This window comes from Choloepus didactylus, chromosome 1 (assembly GCF_015220235.1).
Source record: "Choloepus didactylus isolate mChoDid1 chromosome 1, mChoDid1.pri, whole genome shotgun sequence".
Taxonomy (NCBI): domain Eukaryota; kingdom Metazoa; phylum Chordata; class Mammalia; order Pilosa; family Megalonychidae; genus Choloepus; species Choloepus didactylus.
In genome coordinates, this window is record NC_051307.1 from 169,093,317 (window position 1) to 169,112,468 (window position 19,152).

At 33.8% G+C, this 19,152-nt stretch overlaps 1 protein-coding gene across 4 annotated transcripts in view; it reads right to left on the minus strand.

Moving 5' to 3' along the window:
• TBC1D5 (TBC1 domain family member 5) overlaps window positions 1-19,152 on the minus strand; it is a 739,731-nt gene that overhangs the window by 292,848 nt on the left and 427,731 nt on the right. For all 4 annotated transcript variants that reach the window (XM_037845606.1, XM_037845577.1, XM_037845586.1 and 1 more), the window contains 4 exons: window positions 18,951-19,053; window positions 12,152-12,240; window positions 10,563-10,613; window positions 10,384-10,453 (listed from right to left, as the gene is read on the minus strand). In XM_037845606.1, coding sequence (XP_037701534.1) covers window positions 10,384-10,453; window positions 10,563-10,613; window positions 12,152-12,240; window positions 18,951-19,053 — 313 coding nt within the window. The remainder of the gene's footprint in view (window positions 1-10,383; window positions 10,454-10,562; window positions 10,614-12,151; window positions 12,241-18,950; window positions 19,054-19,152) is intronic.

Consider the following 19,152-nt stretch of genomic DNA (forward strand, 5'->3'; position numbering starts at 1 on the left):
CTTGGAGAAAGGTTCAGTACTAAAGAGATTCGGTATGGGTACAATAAAGGATATTAATAGACAGAGGGGAAAAATATGACAAACATAAACCAAAGGATAAGATGGCTGTTTCAAGAAATGCCTTCACGGTTATAACGTTGAATGTAAATGGATTAAACTCCCCAATTAAAAGATATAGATTCACAGAATGGATCAAAAAAAATGAACCATCAATATGTTGCATACAAGAGACTCATCTTAGACACAGGGACACAAAGAAACTGAAAGTGAAAGGATGGAAAAAAATATTTCATGCAAGCTACAGCCAAAAGAAAGCAGGTGTAGCAATATTAATCTCAGATAAAATAGACTTCAAATGCAGGGAAGTTTTGAGAGACAAAGAAGGCCACTACGTACTAATAAAAGGGGCAATTCAGCAAGAAGAAATAACAATCATAAATGTCTATGCATCCAACCAAGGTGCCACAAAATACATGAGAGAAACACTGGCAAAACTAAAGGAAGCAATTGATGTTTCCACAATAATTGTGGGAGACTTCAACACATAACTCTCTCCTATAGATAGATCAACCAGACAGAAGACCAATAAGGAAATTGAAAACCTAAACAATCTGATAAATGAATTAGATTTAACAGACATATACAGGACATTACATCCCAAATCACCAGGATACACATACTTTTCAAGTGCTCATGGAACTTTCTCCAGAATAGATCATATGCTGGGACATACAACAAGCCTCAATAAATTTAAAAAGTTCGAAATTATTCAAAGCACATTCTCTGACCACAATGGAATACAATTAGAAGCCAATAACCATCAGAGACTTAGAAAATTCACAAATACCTGGAGGTTAAACAACACACTCCTAAACAATCAGTGGGTTAATGAAGAAATAGCAAGAGAAATTGCTAAATATATAGAGACGAATGAAAATGAGAACACAACATACCAAAACCTATGGGATGCAGCAAAAGCAGTGCTAAGGGGGAAATTTATAGCACTAAACGCATATATTAAAAAGGAAGAAAGAGCCAAAATCAAAGAACTAATGGATCAACTGAAGAAGCTAGAAAAGGAACAGCAAACCAATCCTAAACCAAGTAGAAGAAAAGAAATAACAAGGATTAAAGCAGAAATAAATGACATAGAGAACAAAAAAACAATAGAGAGGAGAAATATCACCAAAAGTTGGTTCTTTGAGAAGATCAACAAGATTGACAAGCCCCTAGCTAGACTGACAAAATCAAAAAGAGAGAAGACCCATATAAACAAAATAATGAATGAAAAAGGTGACATAACTGCAGATCCTGAAGAAATTAAAAAAATTATAAGAGGATACTATGAACAACTGCATGGCAACAAACTGGATAATGTAGAGGAAATGGACAATTTCCTGGAAACATATGAACAACCTAGACTGACCAGAGAAGAAATAGAAGACCTCAATCAACCCATCACAAGCAAAGAGATCCAATCAGTCATCAAAAATCTTCCCACAAATAAATGCCCAGGGCCAGATGGCTTCACAGGGGAATTCTACCAAACTTTCCAGAAAGAACTGACACCAATCTTACTCAAACTCTTTCAAAACATTGAAGAAAATGGAACACTACCTAACTCATTTTATGAAGCTAACATCAATCTAATACCAAAACCAGGCAAAGATGTTACAAAAAAGGAAAACTACCGGCCAATCTCCCTAATGAATATAGATGCAAAAATCCTCAACAAAATACTTGCAAATCGAATCCAAAGACACATTAAAAAAATCATACACCATGACCAAGTGGGGTTTATTCCAGGCATGCAAGGATGGTTCAACATAACAAAATCAATCAATGTATTACAACACATTAACAAGTCAAAAGGGAAAAATCAATTGATCATCTCAATAGATGCTGAAAAAGCATTTGACAAAATCCAACATCCCTTTTTGATAAAAACACTTCAAAAGGTAGGAATTGAAGGAAACTTCCTCAACATGTTAAAGAGCATATATGAAAAACCCACAGCCAGCAGAGTACTCAATGGTGAGAGACTGAAAGCCTTCCCTCTAAGATCAGGAACAAGACAAGGATGCCCGCTGTCACCACTGTTATTCAACATTGTGCTGGAAGTGCTAGCCAGGGCAATCCGGCAAGACAAAGAAATAAAAGGCATCCAAATTGGAAAAGAAGAAGTAAAACTGTCATTGTTTGCAGATGATATGATCTTATATCTAGAAAACCCTGAGAAATCGACGATACAGCTACTAGAGCTAATAAACAAATTTAGCAAAGTAGCGGGATACAAGGTTAATGCACATAAGTCAGTAATGTTTCCATATGCTAGAAATGAACAAACTGAAGAGACACTCAAGAAAAAGATACCATTTTCAATAGCAACTAAAAAAATCAAGTACCTAGGAATAAACTTAACCAAAGATGTAAAAGACCTATACAAAGAAAACTACATAACTCTACTAAAAGAAATAGAAGGGGACCTTAAAAATGGAAAAATATTCCATGTTCATGGATAGGAAGACTAAATGTCATTAAGATGTCAATTCTACCCAAACTCATCTACAGATTCAATGCAATCCCAATCAAAATTCCAACAACCTACTTTGCAGACTTGGAAAAGCTAGTTATCAAATTTATTTGGAAAGGGAAGATGCCTCGAATTGCTAAAGACACTCTAAGAAAGAAAAACGAAGTGGGAGGACTTACACTCCCTGACTTTGAAGCTTATTATAAAGCCACAGTTGCCAAAACAGCATGGTACTGGCACAAAGATAGACATATAGATCAATGGAATCGAATTGAGAATTCGGAGATAGACCCTCAGATCTATGGCCGACTGATCTTTGATAAGGCCCCCAAAGTCACCGAACTGAGCCATAATGGTCTTTTCAACAAATGGGGCTGGGAGAGTTGGATATCCATATCCAAAAGAATGAAAGAGGACCCCTACCTCACCCCCTACACAAAAATTCACTCAAAATGGACCAAAGATCTCAATATAAAAGAAAGTACCATAAAACTCCTAGAAGATAATGTAGGAAAACATCTTCAAGACCTTGTATTAGGCGGCCACTTCCTAGACTTTACACCCAAAGCACAAGCAACAAAAGAGAAAATAGATAAATGGGAACTCCTCAAGCTTAGAAGTTTCTGCACCTGAAAGGAATTTCTCAAAAAGAGAAAGAGGCAGCCAACTCAATGGGAAAAAATTTTTGGAAACCATGTATCTGACAAAAGACTGATATCTTGCATATATAAAGAAATCCTACAACTCAATGACAATAGTACAGTCGGCCCAATTATAAAATGGGCAAAAGATATGAAAAGACAGTTCCCTGAAGAGGAAATACAAATGGCCAAGAAACACATGAAAAAATGTTCAGCTTCACTAGCTATTAGAGAGATGCAAATTAAGACCACAATGAGATACCATCTAACACCGGTTAGAATGGCTGCCATTAAACAAACAGGAAACTACAAATGCTGGAGGGGATGTAGAGAAATTGGAACTCTTATTCACTGTTGGTGGGACTGTATAATGGTTCAGCCACTGTGGAAGTCAGTCTGGCAGTTCCTTAGAAAACTAGATATAGAGTTACCATTCGACCGAGCGATTGCACTTCTCGGTATATACCCGGAAGATCGGAAAGCAGTGACACGAACAGATATCTGCACGCCAATGTTCATAGCAGCATTATTCACAATTGCCAAAAGATGGAAACAACCCAAATGTCCTTCAACAGATGAGTGGATAAATAAAATGTGGTATATACACACGATGGAATACTACGCGGCAGTAAGAAGGAACGATCTCGTGAAACATATGACAACATGGATGAACCTTGAAGACATAATGCTAAGCGAAATAAGCGAGGCACAAAAAGAGAAATATTATATGCTACCACTAATGTGAACTTTGAAAAATATAAAACAAATGGCTTATAATGTAGAATGTAGGGGAACTAGCAATAGAGAGCAATTAAGGAAGGGGGAACAATAATCCAAGAAGAACAGATAAGCTATTTAATGTTCTGGGGATGCCCAGGAATGAATATGGTCTGTTAATTTCTGATGGATATAGTAGGAGCAAGTTCACAGAAATGTTGCTATATTAGGTAACTTTCTTGGGGTAAAGTAGGAACATGTTGGAAGTTAAGCAGTTATCTTAGGTTAGTTGTCTTTTTCTTACTCCCTTGTTATGGTCTCTTTAAAATGTTCTTTTATTGTATGTTTGTTTTCTTTTTAACTTTTTTTTCATACAGTTGATTTAAAAAAGAAGGGAAAGTTAAAAAAAAAAAAAAAAAAAAAAAAAACAAGGAAAAAAAAAGATGCAATGCCCCCTTGAGGAGCCTGTGGAGAATGCAGGGGTATTCGCCTACCCCACCTCCATGGTTGCTAACATGACCACAGACATAGGGGACTGGTGGTTTGATGGGTTGAGCCCTCTACCACAGGTTTTACCCTTGGGAAGACGGTTGCTGCAAAGGAGAGGCTAGGCCTCCCTATGGTTGTGCCTAAGAGCCTCCTCCCGAATGCCTCTTTGTTGCTCAGATGTGGCCCTGTCTCTCTAGCTAAGCCAACTTGAAAGGTGAAATCACTGCCCTCCCCCCTACGTGGGATCAGACACCCAGGGGAGTGAATCTCCCTGGCAACGTGGAATATGACTCCCGGGGAGGAATGTAGACCTGGCATCGTGGGACGGAGAACATCTTGTTGACCAAAAGGGGGATGTGAAAGGAAATGAAATAAGCTTCAGTGGCAGAGAGAATCCAAAAGGAGCCGAGAGGTCACTCTGGTGGGCACTCTTACGCACACTTTAGACAACCCTTTTTAGGTTCTAAAGAATTGGGGTAGCTGGTGGTGGATACCTGAAACTATCAAACTATAACCCAGAACCCATGAATCTCGAAGACAGTTGTATAAAAATGTAGCTTATGAGGGGTGACAAGGGGATTGGGAAAGCCATGAGGACCACACTCCACTTTGTCTAGTTTATGGATGGATGAGTAGAAAAATAGGGGAAGGAAACAAACAAAGGTACCCAGTGTTCTTTTTTACTTCAATTGCTCTTTTTCACTCTAATTATTATTCTTGTTATTCTTGTGTGTGTGCTAATGAAGGTGTCAGGGATTGATTTGGGTGATGAATGTACAACTATGTAATGGTACTGTGAACAATCGAAAGTACGATTTGTTTTGTATGACTGCGTGGTATATGAATATATCTCAATAAAATGAAGATTAAAAAAAAAAAAAAAAAAAAAAAACTTTCCAACAAAGAAAAGCCCAGGGCCAGATGGGTTCACAGGGGAATTTTACCCAACGTTCCAAAAAGAACTAACCCCATTCCTGCTCAAACTCTTCCAAAAAATTGAAGAAAAAGAACACTATCTAACTCACTCTTTGAAGCTAACATAACTCAAATACCAAAACCTGATAAAGATATTACAAGAAAGGAAAACTACAGACCAATCTCCCTAATGAATACAGATGCAAAAATTCTCAACAAAATACTGGCAAATGAAATCCCATGGCACATTGAAAGAATTATACACTATGACTAAGTGGGGTTTATTCCAGGCATGCAAAGGTGCTTCAACACAGTGACTGATGCTGAAAAGGCACTTGACAAAATTCAGCACCATTTCTGATAAAAACACTTTAAAAAGTAGGAATAGAAGGAAACTTCCTCAATATGATAAAGGGCATATATGAGAAACCCACAGCCAGCATCGTACCCAGTATTGCGAGACTAAAGGCCTTCCCCTAAGATCAGGAATGAGACAAGGATGCCTACTGTCATCACTGTTATTCAACTTTGTGCCAGAAGGTCTAGCTAGAGCAATTAGGCAAGAACAAGAAATAAAAGACATACAAATTGGAAAAGAAGAAGTAAAACTCTCATTATTTGCAGGCGACATGATCCTATACTTGGAAAATCCCAAGAAATCTATGACAAAGCTACCTGAGATAATAAACAAATTCAGCAAAACAGCAGGATAAAAGATTAATGGGCAAAAATCAGTAGAGTTTCTATACCCTAATAATTACCTAACTCAGGGGGCAATTAAGAAAAAAATTCCATTCACAATAGCAACTAAAAGAATCAAGTATCTAGAAATAAATTTAACCAAGGATGTAAGAGACCTGTACATGGAAAACTACAAAACATTGCTAAAAGACATCAAAGAAGACCTAAATAGGTGGAAAGGAATTCCGTGCTCATGGATAGGGAGGCTAAATGTTGCCAAGATGTCAATTCTACCCAACTGATTTACAGATTCATCGCAATACCAATAAACATTACAACAATATAATTTGCAGACTTGGAAGTATTAGTTATCAGATTTATTGGTATGGAAAGGGGCCTCGAATAGCCAAAAACACCCTAAGAAAGAAGAACAAAATGGGAGGACTTACACTTCCTGCTTTTAAATCTTATTACAAAGCCACAGTGGTCAAAACAGCATGGTATTGACACAAAGATAGACATATTGACCAATGGAAACAAATTAAGAGTTGGGAAATAGAACCACAGATTTATGGTCAATTGATTTTTGACAAGGCCCCCAAATCCACTGATCTTGGATAGAACAGTCTCTTCAATAAGTGGGGCTGGGAAAACTGGATATCAATACCCAAAACAATGAAAGAGGACCCTTACCTTATATCCTACACATACAAAAAAGTAACTCAAATTGGATCAAAGACCTAAATATAAGAGCTAGTACCATAAAACTCCTAGAAGAAAATACAGGGAAGCATCTTCAAGACCTAGTGATAAGAGGTAGCTTCTTAGACGTTAAAACCAAAGCACAAGAAATGAAAGAAAAAATAGATAAATAAGAACTCCTCAAGACTGAAAAACTTCTGTGTTTCAGAGGACTTTGTTAAAAAGGTGAAGAGGCATCCAACTCAATGGGAGAGAATATTTGGAAATCACATATCTGATAAGGGTTTGACACCCAGTATATATAAAGAAATCTGACAATTCAACAATAAAAACAGAAACAACCCAACTATAAAATGAGAAAAATATGAATACACACTTTTTCCAAAGAGGAAATACAAATAACTAAAGAGCATATGAAAAGATGTTCATCTTCTTTAGCTATTAGGGAAATGCAAAACAAAATCACAATGAGATATCATCTCACACCTACAAGAATGGCCGCTATAAAACTCACAGGAAAATATGAGTGTTGGAGAGGATGTGGAAAAATTGGAACACTTATTCACAGCTGTTGGGAATGTAAAATGATACAGCCTCTGTAGAAGACAGTTTGGCAGTTACTCAGAAAACGAAATATCAAATTGCCCTATGACATGGCAATTCTGCTACTCGGTATATACCCTGAAGATCTGAAAAGAGTGACACAGACAGACATTTGCAAACCAATATTCATAGTGACATTACGCACAATTGTGAAAAGATTGAAATAATCCAAGCGTCCATCAACAGATGAGTGAATAAATAAAATGTGGTATATAAATATAATGGACTATTTTGCAGAATAAGAAGGAATGAAGTCCTGAAGCATGTGACAACACAGACGAACCTTGAGGACATAATGCTGAGTGAAATAAGTCAGACACAAAAGGACAGATATCATATGATGTCACTAATACAAATCAACCAGAAAATACAAACTCAGCACCTTAAAATGTAAACTTCAGAGGACCTAGAGATAGACAGAAGTTAGAGAAGTGGGAGTGGTTACCTAATATCTACAGAACTTTTAATGAGGTTGAACTTAAAAGTCTGGGAATGGATAGAGGTGACGGTAGCTCACTACTGAGATTATAAGTAATGGTGCTGAATTGTAGGTGAATTTGATTGAAAGGGATTGTTTAAAGTCATGTATCTCACTGATTAACACTACAAATATAAATAAGTTCATGTATGAACTACTACAAATGTATGACACTTGTGCAAAGAGCTAATAATAGAGTGGTACATAGGGTAAAATTATTTCTTACCTGCTACAGACTATATTTAACAGTAATACCTAACTAGTAGCACACCAATACTAGGCGTAAATAATTAGACGGGATAAGGGATATGAGGTGTTTTGAGTTTTCTTTTTTTGTGTGTGCCTATTAGTTTTTTTCTTTGAAGCAGTGAAAATTGTTTAAAATTGAGAGTGAAAATGATTGCATAACTAAGTGAGGATACTGTGAGACCTTGTATCGACAGAATATATAGTATGTGAATATATCCCAATATAATCTGCAGATTCCATAAACAAACAAACACACTAACAAACAAAAAGATACAAGTGCTGGAAAAGATGTGGCGAGAGAGGTACATCTATTCAATGTTCGTAGGGATGTAGAAAGATGCAGCCCCTCTGGAGGGCAGTGTGGTGGATCCACAGGAGGCTAGATATGGGGTTGTCATACGATCATGCAATTTTGTTACTAGGAATATTCTCAGAAGAAATGAAAAAAAGGGATATAATTAGACATGTGCAAACTGATTTTTATGGCAGCATAATTCATGATTGCCATTGGTGGAGGCAGTCGAAGGCTCTGTCTACTGATGAGCAGAAGAGTGAACTATGGTGTATACCTATGATAAAGCATGGTGTTGCTACAGAAAAGAGTGAAGTCGGGAGGTATACAACAAGATGAATGAACCTGGAGGACGTTAAGTTAAGCGAAATAAGCCAAAAACAAAAGAACAAATATTCTTTGGTCTCATTTAGAAAATGCTTATAAGAAAATTAGGGCCTAGATTGTAAATCTTACAGCAGTCATATTTATTCCTGAGTTTTAATTGTTATTTCTAAATTCTGATATGTTGTGCTCTGTGAGTATAATCTGGTATTTCCCTGGCACTCCAGATTCCTGTGTGACACCTAAGACTCAGAATTAGAGTCCTGCAGCTCTCAAAGTCAGCAATACTCCACACAGCAACTGTTGAAGAAGCTGAAGAAGAGATCAGACTTCAATTAGAGATATGAATGAAGCTCATCTGATTAGCACTAAGGCCAGTGATTGTGTATTTTGGATGGTTTGTGTGGTGGGTGAACAGACCTCAATAAAACTGGGGGGGTGGGGGCATGGACCAGATTTGGCCTGTAGGAGGTGGTTTGCCAATCTCTGACCTAGGCTAAAGGTATAAATAGCATGAGGTACCCATTTCATTTTTTAAGAGGTAGAATGAAGTGTCAGTGATATACAGTTTCTAACCAGAATGCAATCACTTATACCAATATATAGGAAATTAACTATATTGGAAATAACTTGCCAAATACTTTTAACAATATGCCTTGCCAGAATAATCTGCAATTTTTCCAATATCATGTAGTAACAATGAAAATATCACAATGACCACTAAATTAGCATATATGTTTGTTAAAAATTAGTTAATCCAGCAATTCCTCTCCTAGATACATACCAAGAGAAATGGAAACAAATATTCCCCCAAAATCTTATACACAAGATAGTAGCCAAAAAGTGGAAATAATTCAAACGTCCATCAACTGACAAACTGATGAAAAAAAAAATATGGTGTATCCTCATACAATGAAATATTAGCTATAAAATGGATGAAGTACTGATACATGGTAAAACATAGATAAACCTTGAAGACATTATGCTAAGTGAAATAAGTCAGACACAAAGGACTACATATTATCAGATTCTACTTACATGAAATTTCTAGACTAGGCAAATCCATAGATACAGGAAGTAGAATAGTATTTCCAGGGGCTGTAGGGAGGAGGGTATGGGGAATGACCGCTAATGGATATGGACTTTCCTTTTGGGATGATGAAAATGTTCTGGAATTAGATAGTGGTGACGTTTGTATAACCTTGTGACAATAACTAAGCTATACATTTTCAAAAGGTGTATTTTATGGTATGTGAAATTGTATCACAATTAAAATATTGGTAAAATATAAGGATAAGTGAAAGTAAGAGGGGTATTGATGCTAAATGTGTGAGTTCAATAGCGATGCATTCATGAAAATAAAATAATCTATTTGCTATTGATTTTATCTATGCACTTCAGTAACAATGGGTCCATTAGCTCACCTGGATAACAATGGATCATACAGGTAGAGGTACTCATCTGTTAAAGTTCATAACAATTTCATAAGTAATAAGTTACACTTCATGGATAATATGCAAACATATCTAAAGGAAAATTTCTAATTTAATTATATAAATTCTTTAATATAGTCTTTGTATATCTGCCAATATAATTTGCTGTATGGTTTAGACCTCCACTTTAATCTCTTTCATAGATATTTTCTTATTCCTTTTTTTGTTAAAGCAATAATAATGCCTTTTATTCTCTGATTACATGTCATTACTGAAATCATTTGTTCCACCAAATATATTCAAAAGAGATGTATTATAAAATTTACCTTTTGACCATCATGCTCAAAAGTAGAAAACCAAGGTTCAGCAGTTTCCATAAGTTGTGAGAACATTGCACTAAAAATTAGAAAAATCATATAATGCTAATTTAAACCTTCATTAAAGTAAGGGTGGTACAAAAGACTAAAAAAAAAAAAAAAAAAAAACCAAAAAGTTTTGTACTTACTAGGCATCATGTTCCAGATATTCAGGGTTCAAGAGAGTTTTCATTTCCTCACTTAAAAAAGCAATACAAGCAATCAAAATGTGTAATTTTTTAAATTGAAGGGGATGCAGAAGATGCCTTATTCTACACTCAAAACCAACTTTCACATAATGTGCAAATGAAAAAAATGGTCTTTTTCAATAAAAAGAGCAACTCCATTGGCAAATGAAATCTTTTCCTTCTATAAAGGTTAAAAACAAATTAATGTTTGTACCACAATAAAGTAACTATCTGATTATTCCAAATAAGAAACACAAAATATTACAATATAATCCTTGAATATGCTTGATCTAGAATAACTGATTACCCCACAACCTAACACTTGTTGTCCAAAACAAAAATAAATCATAATTACTGATGAAATATGCAATGTTAAAACAATAATTTTTAATAGCTTCTATTTTTATTATATTTTAACAGCAAATAATCAGTGACAGCACCAAATTTACAAGTCTATTTTATAGTGTTGCTTTTACTTCTTTATGGATTGAAATAGCTGAAGCAGCACATCCAACTTGCTTAAAAGCTATTTTCAATTATTTGTACTCTCATGTGAAGTATATTCTGCCTATACATGTTTCAATGATAAAACTGGCATGAAAAAATAAGCCTAATAATAACTTCATCCTTTTATTAGCAAACTTTAGAAGTAACTGAAGCAAAGGCAATTAAGATATAGTTACTACTGTCAAGATTCAATAAATCCATTAAAATTATAAAAGCTCAATGGAAGCTTGAAAACACTAATCTGAAACTAGTAGACAAAAATTAATTTGACCAAGGCTCTAATATAGGCTCAGGAAAATGAACAGCTAGTTTCATTAATAAAGATGGTATCGATAAAAACATGAAATATTAGTTGTTTTTTTTTTTTTAATTTTCTACATATAGATGGGCTAGCCCATGGATTACTCATGATAAAGTTTGACAATCCTGTAGCTCTCCATTCCCAAAATGTTTCTTGGTTGCCTCTCTGGCCCATTAGTTAGGGTATCTTGAGTTAATAAATAAATTCCAATAAACAGCCAAATTCAAATGCAATTACTAGAGCTATTTGCTGGAAAAATAAATTAATGTATCTCAAAAACACAAGAAGCCATTTTTATTTATTTACAGATGGTTCTTTGTGGTACTGTTCCCCTATTTCTGAACTTAGCAGAATAAAACCGGGTGAGGAGAAAGTCTCTCACAGATAAGGTTCACATACAGCTTATGGTGAAAGAATGGGTCATTAGAAGGCAGTATATATGAATATTATTAGCACCTTTGCCATGACAACAAAATTTCCCTCCTCTTGTTCCCCATGTCTTCCTTTAGTACAGAGATCAAAGATTCTCAGAGACATTATGATTCCAAATTTCCCCATAGCTAAAGTGGGACTAGAACTATTAAGTAAAATTTAAATAAGATTCTTCTAATCAGCTACATGAAACACAACCAAATGTTTATAAGTTACGGAAAAGCAGAAGTACTTTCAATCTACAAGACTTTAAGGTAAAAAAGAATTCAGTAGTGCTGAACAAATAGATGGAGCTTATATAAAAACTTGCCTGGGCTGTGCAGACTCACTGGCATGTAGAAAAGCTTGGTGGTCACAGTGGAGAATGAAAACTATAGGCGCTAATAGCTCATGCATACCCTGAAACATAAGAGCAAGAGAAATGAAAGGGACGGATGCTGAGAGTCCGTTATTGGATGGTATAAGCTTAGTTACTTGCTTCTTTGACTGATAGCCACCAGCAACATTTCCATATTATAGAAAAACATAAAAACAGAAAGCTACAAAGCGAGATTCTATTTACTTTTAGAATTTGATTCCAATTCAACCACAGCACTTATTCTTCTTTAAAACGTGTAGAGCAGTTCTCTTTTAAATGACACACAAACAATAAATTGGCATGGTAGACAACCTTGCACCTGTCAGTTGCTTCAAGATCTGTACTCATAAATATGAATTTCATTTATGCAAATTATAATCATGAGCTACAGTGTAAAGATCTGCAGTAAGAAGGGCAACTAAGAACTGTAGACCGAAGGAAATTACATCCAATGTTTTCATTATATAATGGCTTAAAATTAAGATGTCTGTGGATTTAGGAAGAGCTGAAGTCAGCTAACTGGAAATGTTGGATAATAAAAGCAAAAATATTTAGCAGGTTTGACAGAAAATAAAGTTTAAAAAACACGATTTTTAACATGTTTAATCAGACTATCGTAAAAATGTTTTCCTGTTTACTTAAACTAGAAGGTCAATTTTCAATTTATTTAGTGATTTCACCAATACAATTTTCTTTTTCTTTATATTGGGGTTTACCTACAGATTACATGAATAGGTACAGGAAAAAAAAGATATAATATTAGTTACTAAACTGTCTTTACAAGGGTGTTACAAAAGTCCATTATTTATCCACCATTGTGGGAAATAAGGTATTCCACACTAACGACTTTCCATATTGAGATTCTTCCCCTTTAAGCATAAAAAGACAGGTTTTAGCCATTTTAAAATAGATTACATCTTTTTCTACCTCTAAAGTTAGTAAATTATTCTTTTCCTTTTTCTTAACAACTAAAATGATCTTTTACAAAGAGATAAAACAAAATACCACCCTTACAGAAAAGAAAAATGAAACATGGGAGCAGAGAGGAGAAAAATTTTTACTGGTCAAATTACAAGAGGTTTCCTCTGAGCTGGAAATTGAAGTACAGAGTTACACAGTCCTCTGCACAGTCTAGTAGTTCCGTTATTCTTAGGAAGCCAGTCGTTATCACAAAAATAATATGAAAGGAAATTTTATCAGGGTTCATTTATAAGTTATCACAAATCTTAAATTAGGACTTAATAACATTTTTACAAAATAATTTACAATTCATTGATAATTTATTTGTAATTTATGACAAGCTATGACACATTATTCTTTTTAGATAATCATCTCCTCACTAATCAAACCTTAAAAAGAATAATCCTTAGAAGATTAAAAATCTTCATGAGGGGTTTATTCTCCTGGAATAATCGCAAGTTATTCCTAAAAGAAAGTGCTATTATTTTAGTTATCAAAGTAATAGCTACCTATTGCAGAAATCTACAGAAAAGTGGGAAAAAAGAAGCAAAGTGTGTGGGGGGGGGGTAAGGGAGTAAAGAAAAAAAGGGAAAGACCAAAAGAATGAGTGAAAGAATGAAAGAGAAAGAAGGGAGGAAAGGAAATTTTAAACTCTGATAGATGTCCTTGCGGTCATCTTTTTGTCTATTTCTGACTGTGTCCTTAGGATCAAGTCCCTAGAGGTAGAATTTCTGGGTAAAAAAAGGTAAAAAACATTTTTCAGAGTCTCTGGTATTTCCATTTAAATTGGCCTCCAGAAAGAATTCTCTTACTGCAGAGAATAAAATTTACGACTTTACCACATCCTCCACTGTATTCACAGTTTTAAAAAATTCCATGCAATTTCACAAAATGTTTTAATTTCTTTAAATACTAGTGAGATTGAACTCTGAAGTTTTATTGGTCACTTTTATTTATTTAATCAGTTGCCCATTTCTTTTAATGAAGGTTTTTCTTTTATTCTGATGATTTGTAATAGTTCATCAATTAAAGATACTGTCATTGTTTACAAATATTTTCCCATGATTATCATTTGCCTTTTAATTTTGATTACATATTATGAAACAGAAGTTGTACACTTTAAAACAATCATCTTTAATGATCTTTAATGTTTCCTTTTTTTTTTTCTTTTTCACCTAAAAACAACTTCCTTATCTGAGATTAGGTAAGTAAACAGTTTCCTCTTTTTTTTTTTCAGTTAATTCTTCACTTGATATTAGTTTAATTTTTGCCAAGAGGAATAAATATGAATATTTTTTCTCCAAAAGATTTTAACTAACTTATTGAGAATAACCACTATTTACTGAAATACACACATCTTTTCCTAAGAGATCTGAAATGCCACCTTTGTCATAAAGTAAGTATTTAGCTTGTATTTTTTCTGGGCTTTTACTATTATTTCACTGGTTTGTATATTCTTAACCAGAACTGTTTTATTTTAATGACTTGAGCTTTAAAATGTTCTAATTTCTATTAGCACAAATCCTCCATATTTTCTATTCTTTTTTCAAGCTTATCTTGCTTATTCTCATTTTTTTCATTCAGGTGACCGTCAGTATCATTTACAAAAAATGCTATCTAAGACACTAATTTTTAATAGGCATTGATTTAAAATGTACAGATTAATTTAGAAGAATAGGTATTTTTAAGAACACCGGATTTTCCAATCCCAAAATCTATAGAACTGTATAGTTCTTACTAGGTTTATTACTAGGTTTTCTTAGTGATGGTTAGGTAGTGATCTTCTGAATGGTGCTTTTTTTCCCCAATATATTTTCTAATAAATTGTGCTGAGATTATAAGAAACTTCTTGTCTAAATGCATTTTCCCACCTTCTTTAAATATTCTCTCTTCCCCACTAGTATCTGTGACACTATTCTCTCCAAATTCTCCAATGTTAATTCATCATACATCATTCATTTATTCCAAAAAAGTATTTCTTAAATGCCTATAATGTGATGGGCATTAGAGAAAAAAAGGTGAATGAAATGGACAAGTTCCTTATCTTTATGGACCTTGCAGTCCACAGAGGAAGACACATATTGATAAAATAAGTATAGAAATGACTACAATTATAAACTGTGATAAGTGATATGAGTGTGTGTATTTTTGTGTAGTATACAAAAAGAGAGAGAAAGAAAGAGAGAGAGAGAGAGAGAAAGAGAGAGAGAGAGAGAAGAGAGAGAGAGAGTCAGCTTGAGTAAGCACTATTTATTTCTTTTTAAACCCAGAAACCCAGATCCTACTACTGGCTCAGCATTATCTTTTGACTGACTGAACGAAATGTCTAATACTCAATATATCAACATATTGGTAAAATTGAACTACAATATGAAAAAAGGAAAAAGAACAAGACTAAATTGTATTTCAACTGTCCAGATCAATAAATAAAGATCCTCCATATATAATGGAAATTAACAGTACTCTGAACAGTGCAGAATAACAGTTAAGACAATTTTTAACAAGTTCAGTTTTGACTTCTACCTTAGTTATGGATATTTTCTCAAATAGACTTGAAATATATTACTGGTTTTGCTCTTAATCTTAGACAAGCAAAAACTGATTAATAATTATACAATAAGTGGCAAGTATATAAATAATTTTAAAGGAAAAAAATATATATATTCGGAAAGCATGAATATAAATTCAACATGCTACAAATCTGACAAAGCATAATAAAAAGTCACGTATTGTTGGTATAAATCTTGTTTCCCAAAATATGTATTTTGCTTCTATCTACCTTGTCAGTATTTCTGCTTGCTGAAGTCTTTATCCCTGTTGGATTGTTAGTAGTCACTGCACTCCAAACTCATGCCAGTTGAAAACAAAGGTAACGAAGTTTTCTTCATCAACAGCCTGTAGGCTCACAAAATTGAACCTGTTCTTTTATCTGCCTGTGTTCATTTAGCCCACCAAGCAGTCTTTATTAAACTGAGGCATCAGGCAGTCAAAGTTCATTAATACCATTTATATAATCTCTGCAATTTCAATTAACTCAGCAAGACATTCTACTACATGATAACAGTCTCATTAATTCAATAAAATCCCATAACTATTAACAATATGGTCGATGTTAAACGGGGTGTCACCTAGTACAAAATAATAGCTTTAACAGCTTGTGATGAAACTCATGGTTTTTTCTTAAATTTGATCTGGCTAAATACTCAGTCCTTTAACAGCAATGTGTTATTTCTCTATAAACAATTTATAGGATTTTAAACATATACAGGAGGTAATTAAGCCTTTTCATGTGATACCCAGGAGTAAGTTAATATTTTTAATTAAATAATTGACAGACTGTCTAAATAATCAACAATCTGATCTTCCATATTCCTGCCTAGTCTTTCCCATAAATGCAGTGGGGCCAAATACATCACAAATGGTGGGGCTGAGCGATTATTAGATTTTTGATCCTTGTCAATGAAAATGGTTTCCAGTATTATAAGACTTCCTTAATCTAGTTTTTTCTTTCTATAAAGAAAAATAGGAAAACAAAATGTATAATTGGATAATTTTATCCTGACTCAATTGACTACAGTCAAATCTTTTACTGTAAGGTATTTTCAAATATTTGAAAGATGAGGGGGGAGACAAGGAGGAGATAAGCTTGATGACAAAAGCCAATAATAGAGGAGAAGAAAGCAAAGAAATAGGAAGAAATGTGGATCTTTGGATTCTGAGCTACTAAATTAAGGCTGTAGAACGATTTTACCCCAGACTTCTTGCTGTGCCTTTTTGAATTGGGTCTTTTGTTATTTGCTTCCAAAAGAACCCTAAACTGATAGACACCCCCCCCCCCCCGCCACTTTTAATCTGTTTTGTTTGCTTGTTTGTATTTTTACTTTGTATCTGACAACTTTTGGATAGCTTATCTTGCTTTGGATGGCTTTTTCTATCCTGAGCAAACACAAAAAAGTTCTCCTGAAATTTCTTTTAGCATATTTACATACTTTTATTTTTTATACTTATACCTTTTTTTCTAGATTTCTAGACAAATAGGCTAAACCAACATCCTTTTCCAGTGAATTAAAACATTCTATTTGATCATATTAAGATCTCATTTATAATTGGACCTGTTCCTAGCCTAATCTACTGATCTATTTTCTCCATTACCATACTACTATCACAGTATGCGATGATCACAGAACCTTTATAGAAGTTTTAATGTCTACCTTTGTCATTCTTACCTTTCCCTAAATTATGTGGCAATGCCAACACATTTAATAATAATTATAATGATAATGATTATAACAATAACTGCAACCACCAACATTAACCCTTGGTGAGCCCTACATGCTCTTAAATCTGTAAGATAAATACTATTATTGTCTTCATCTTACAGATAACAAAACTAAGGCTTACAAAAGTTAAGTAAGTAACTTGCCTAAGATTACTCAACCAGTAAATGGTGGAATTGAGATTAGAATACAGGGGTTTTGAATCCAGACCCAGTGCTATTGATCACTAAGATGTATCACCTCCATTACAATCACTGTAAAAACTTTTTGATACTAAATTCAAAATTATAGTGTCCAGTTAAAAACAACAACAACAAAACCAACACACACCTCATGTGGATCTTCATTGGAATGACAGTATATTTATACATTAACTTGGAAAAGGCTAATTCTTTTATTTAAAGTCTTCCTATCCAAAAACATAGTATTATTTTTCTATTTACCCAACCCGTGCTTTGTAGCCCTCTATAAAATTTCTAGTTTCTACACAGATCCTGTACCTTTCTCACTAAATTTATTGCTAGACATTTTATAATTTTGGTTGCGATTCTGAATGGGATATATTTCTTCCATTTCTAATTCTAAAAGATAACTATCAACATGTAATTAATATACATTTATACAGCTAATACAAAAATTAAGATAAATTAGTTCCCTTGAGTAGTCATAACAATTTATTTAAGAAATATATACTCTGACTTGGTGTACTATCTTCAAATCTATCAAGTTCATTTCAAATTAAACATATTGCTTTCAACATAGAGGTATTTTCTAATATATTAAACTGAAGTTATGTGGTCATCAATTGGACACGTTATAACTTTTGATTGTTAGAGAATTTACAAATTCAGTTTGAATTCCCATTTAATATATATTTGGAGAGCTACATTAAAAAATCCAACTGTGTCTATTTTTATTGGAACATTATAAGCCTAAGTAGAAAACCTCGATATTTCTTTAAATATTAAGTTATATGCATTTCAATAAAAATACATAATCCAACAATCTCTTTGCTTTAGTAATGGGAGGAGTCAAATAACAGGATCACAAAGAAACTAAATATAAATTTCAAAAAAGTTATAGGAATTTTCTAAAGTTCTATTAATGGTAAAATATAAAGAGTAATGGGATATTATTTTTTATGTGGCTTTTAAAAAACATTTATTTATAAATGCTGTACTTAGAAACAATATTTATACTTCTAACTATGAAAAATTTTATTACTAGATTGGCTTCAAAAAGGCTGTTTATAAACAAACTTCCAAAAGTTGAAAGAAAAGATTGAACGGTCTTACAGAAGACAATTTGGTGGAACGTCTTATAATGAAGAAGAAGCATATGTGCTTCAATGAACTTACTTTTCTCACTCCGCAGCTGACAAGCAGCAATTTGATTGCTTTAGCATTATGATACAACTCTGGATACAATAAAGGCTACATTATTGCTCTATCATTTGTCAAGCTGTATAGAAAATTTTGAGTCAATGGAGGCCACCTGTAAGATATTTTCATTACCTGTTTATAAAGCAACTGCTCATTTTCTCTAGCGTAACAGAAAAGAACATCTGTAAGAATTTTTCTCACATTTTCTTGTTGGAAAAACTGCATTTCAGGAAACCTGAAAAAGGAAAACACAGGACTGAAACAGACTAGCACATTTCAAGAATCATCCTCAAACTCTCACCTCTGAGGGGTGTCATAGGGTTGCTTTTAGGTT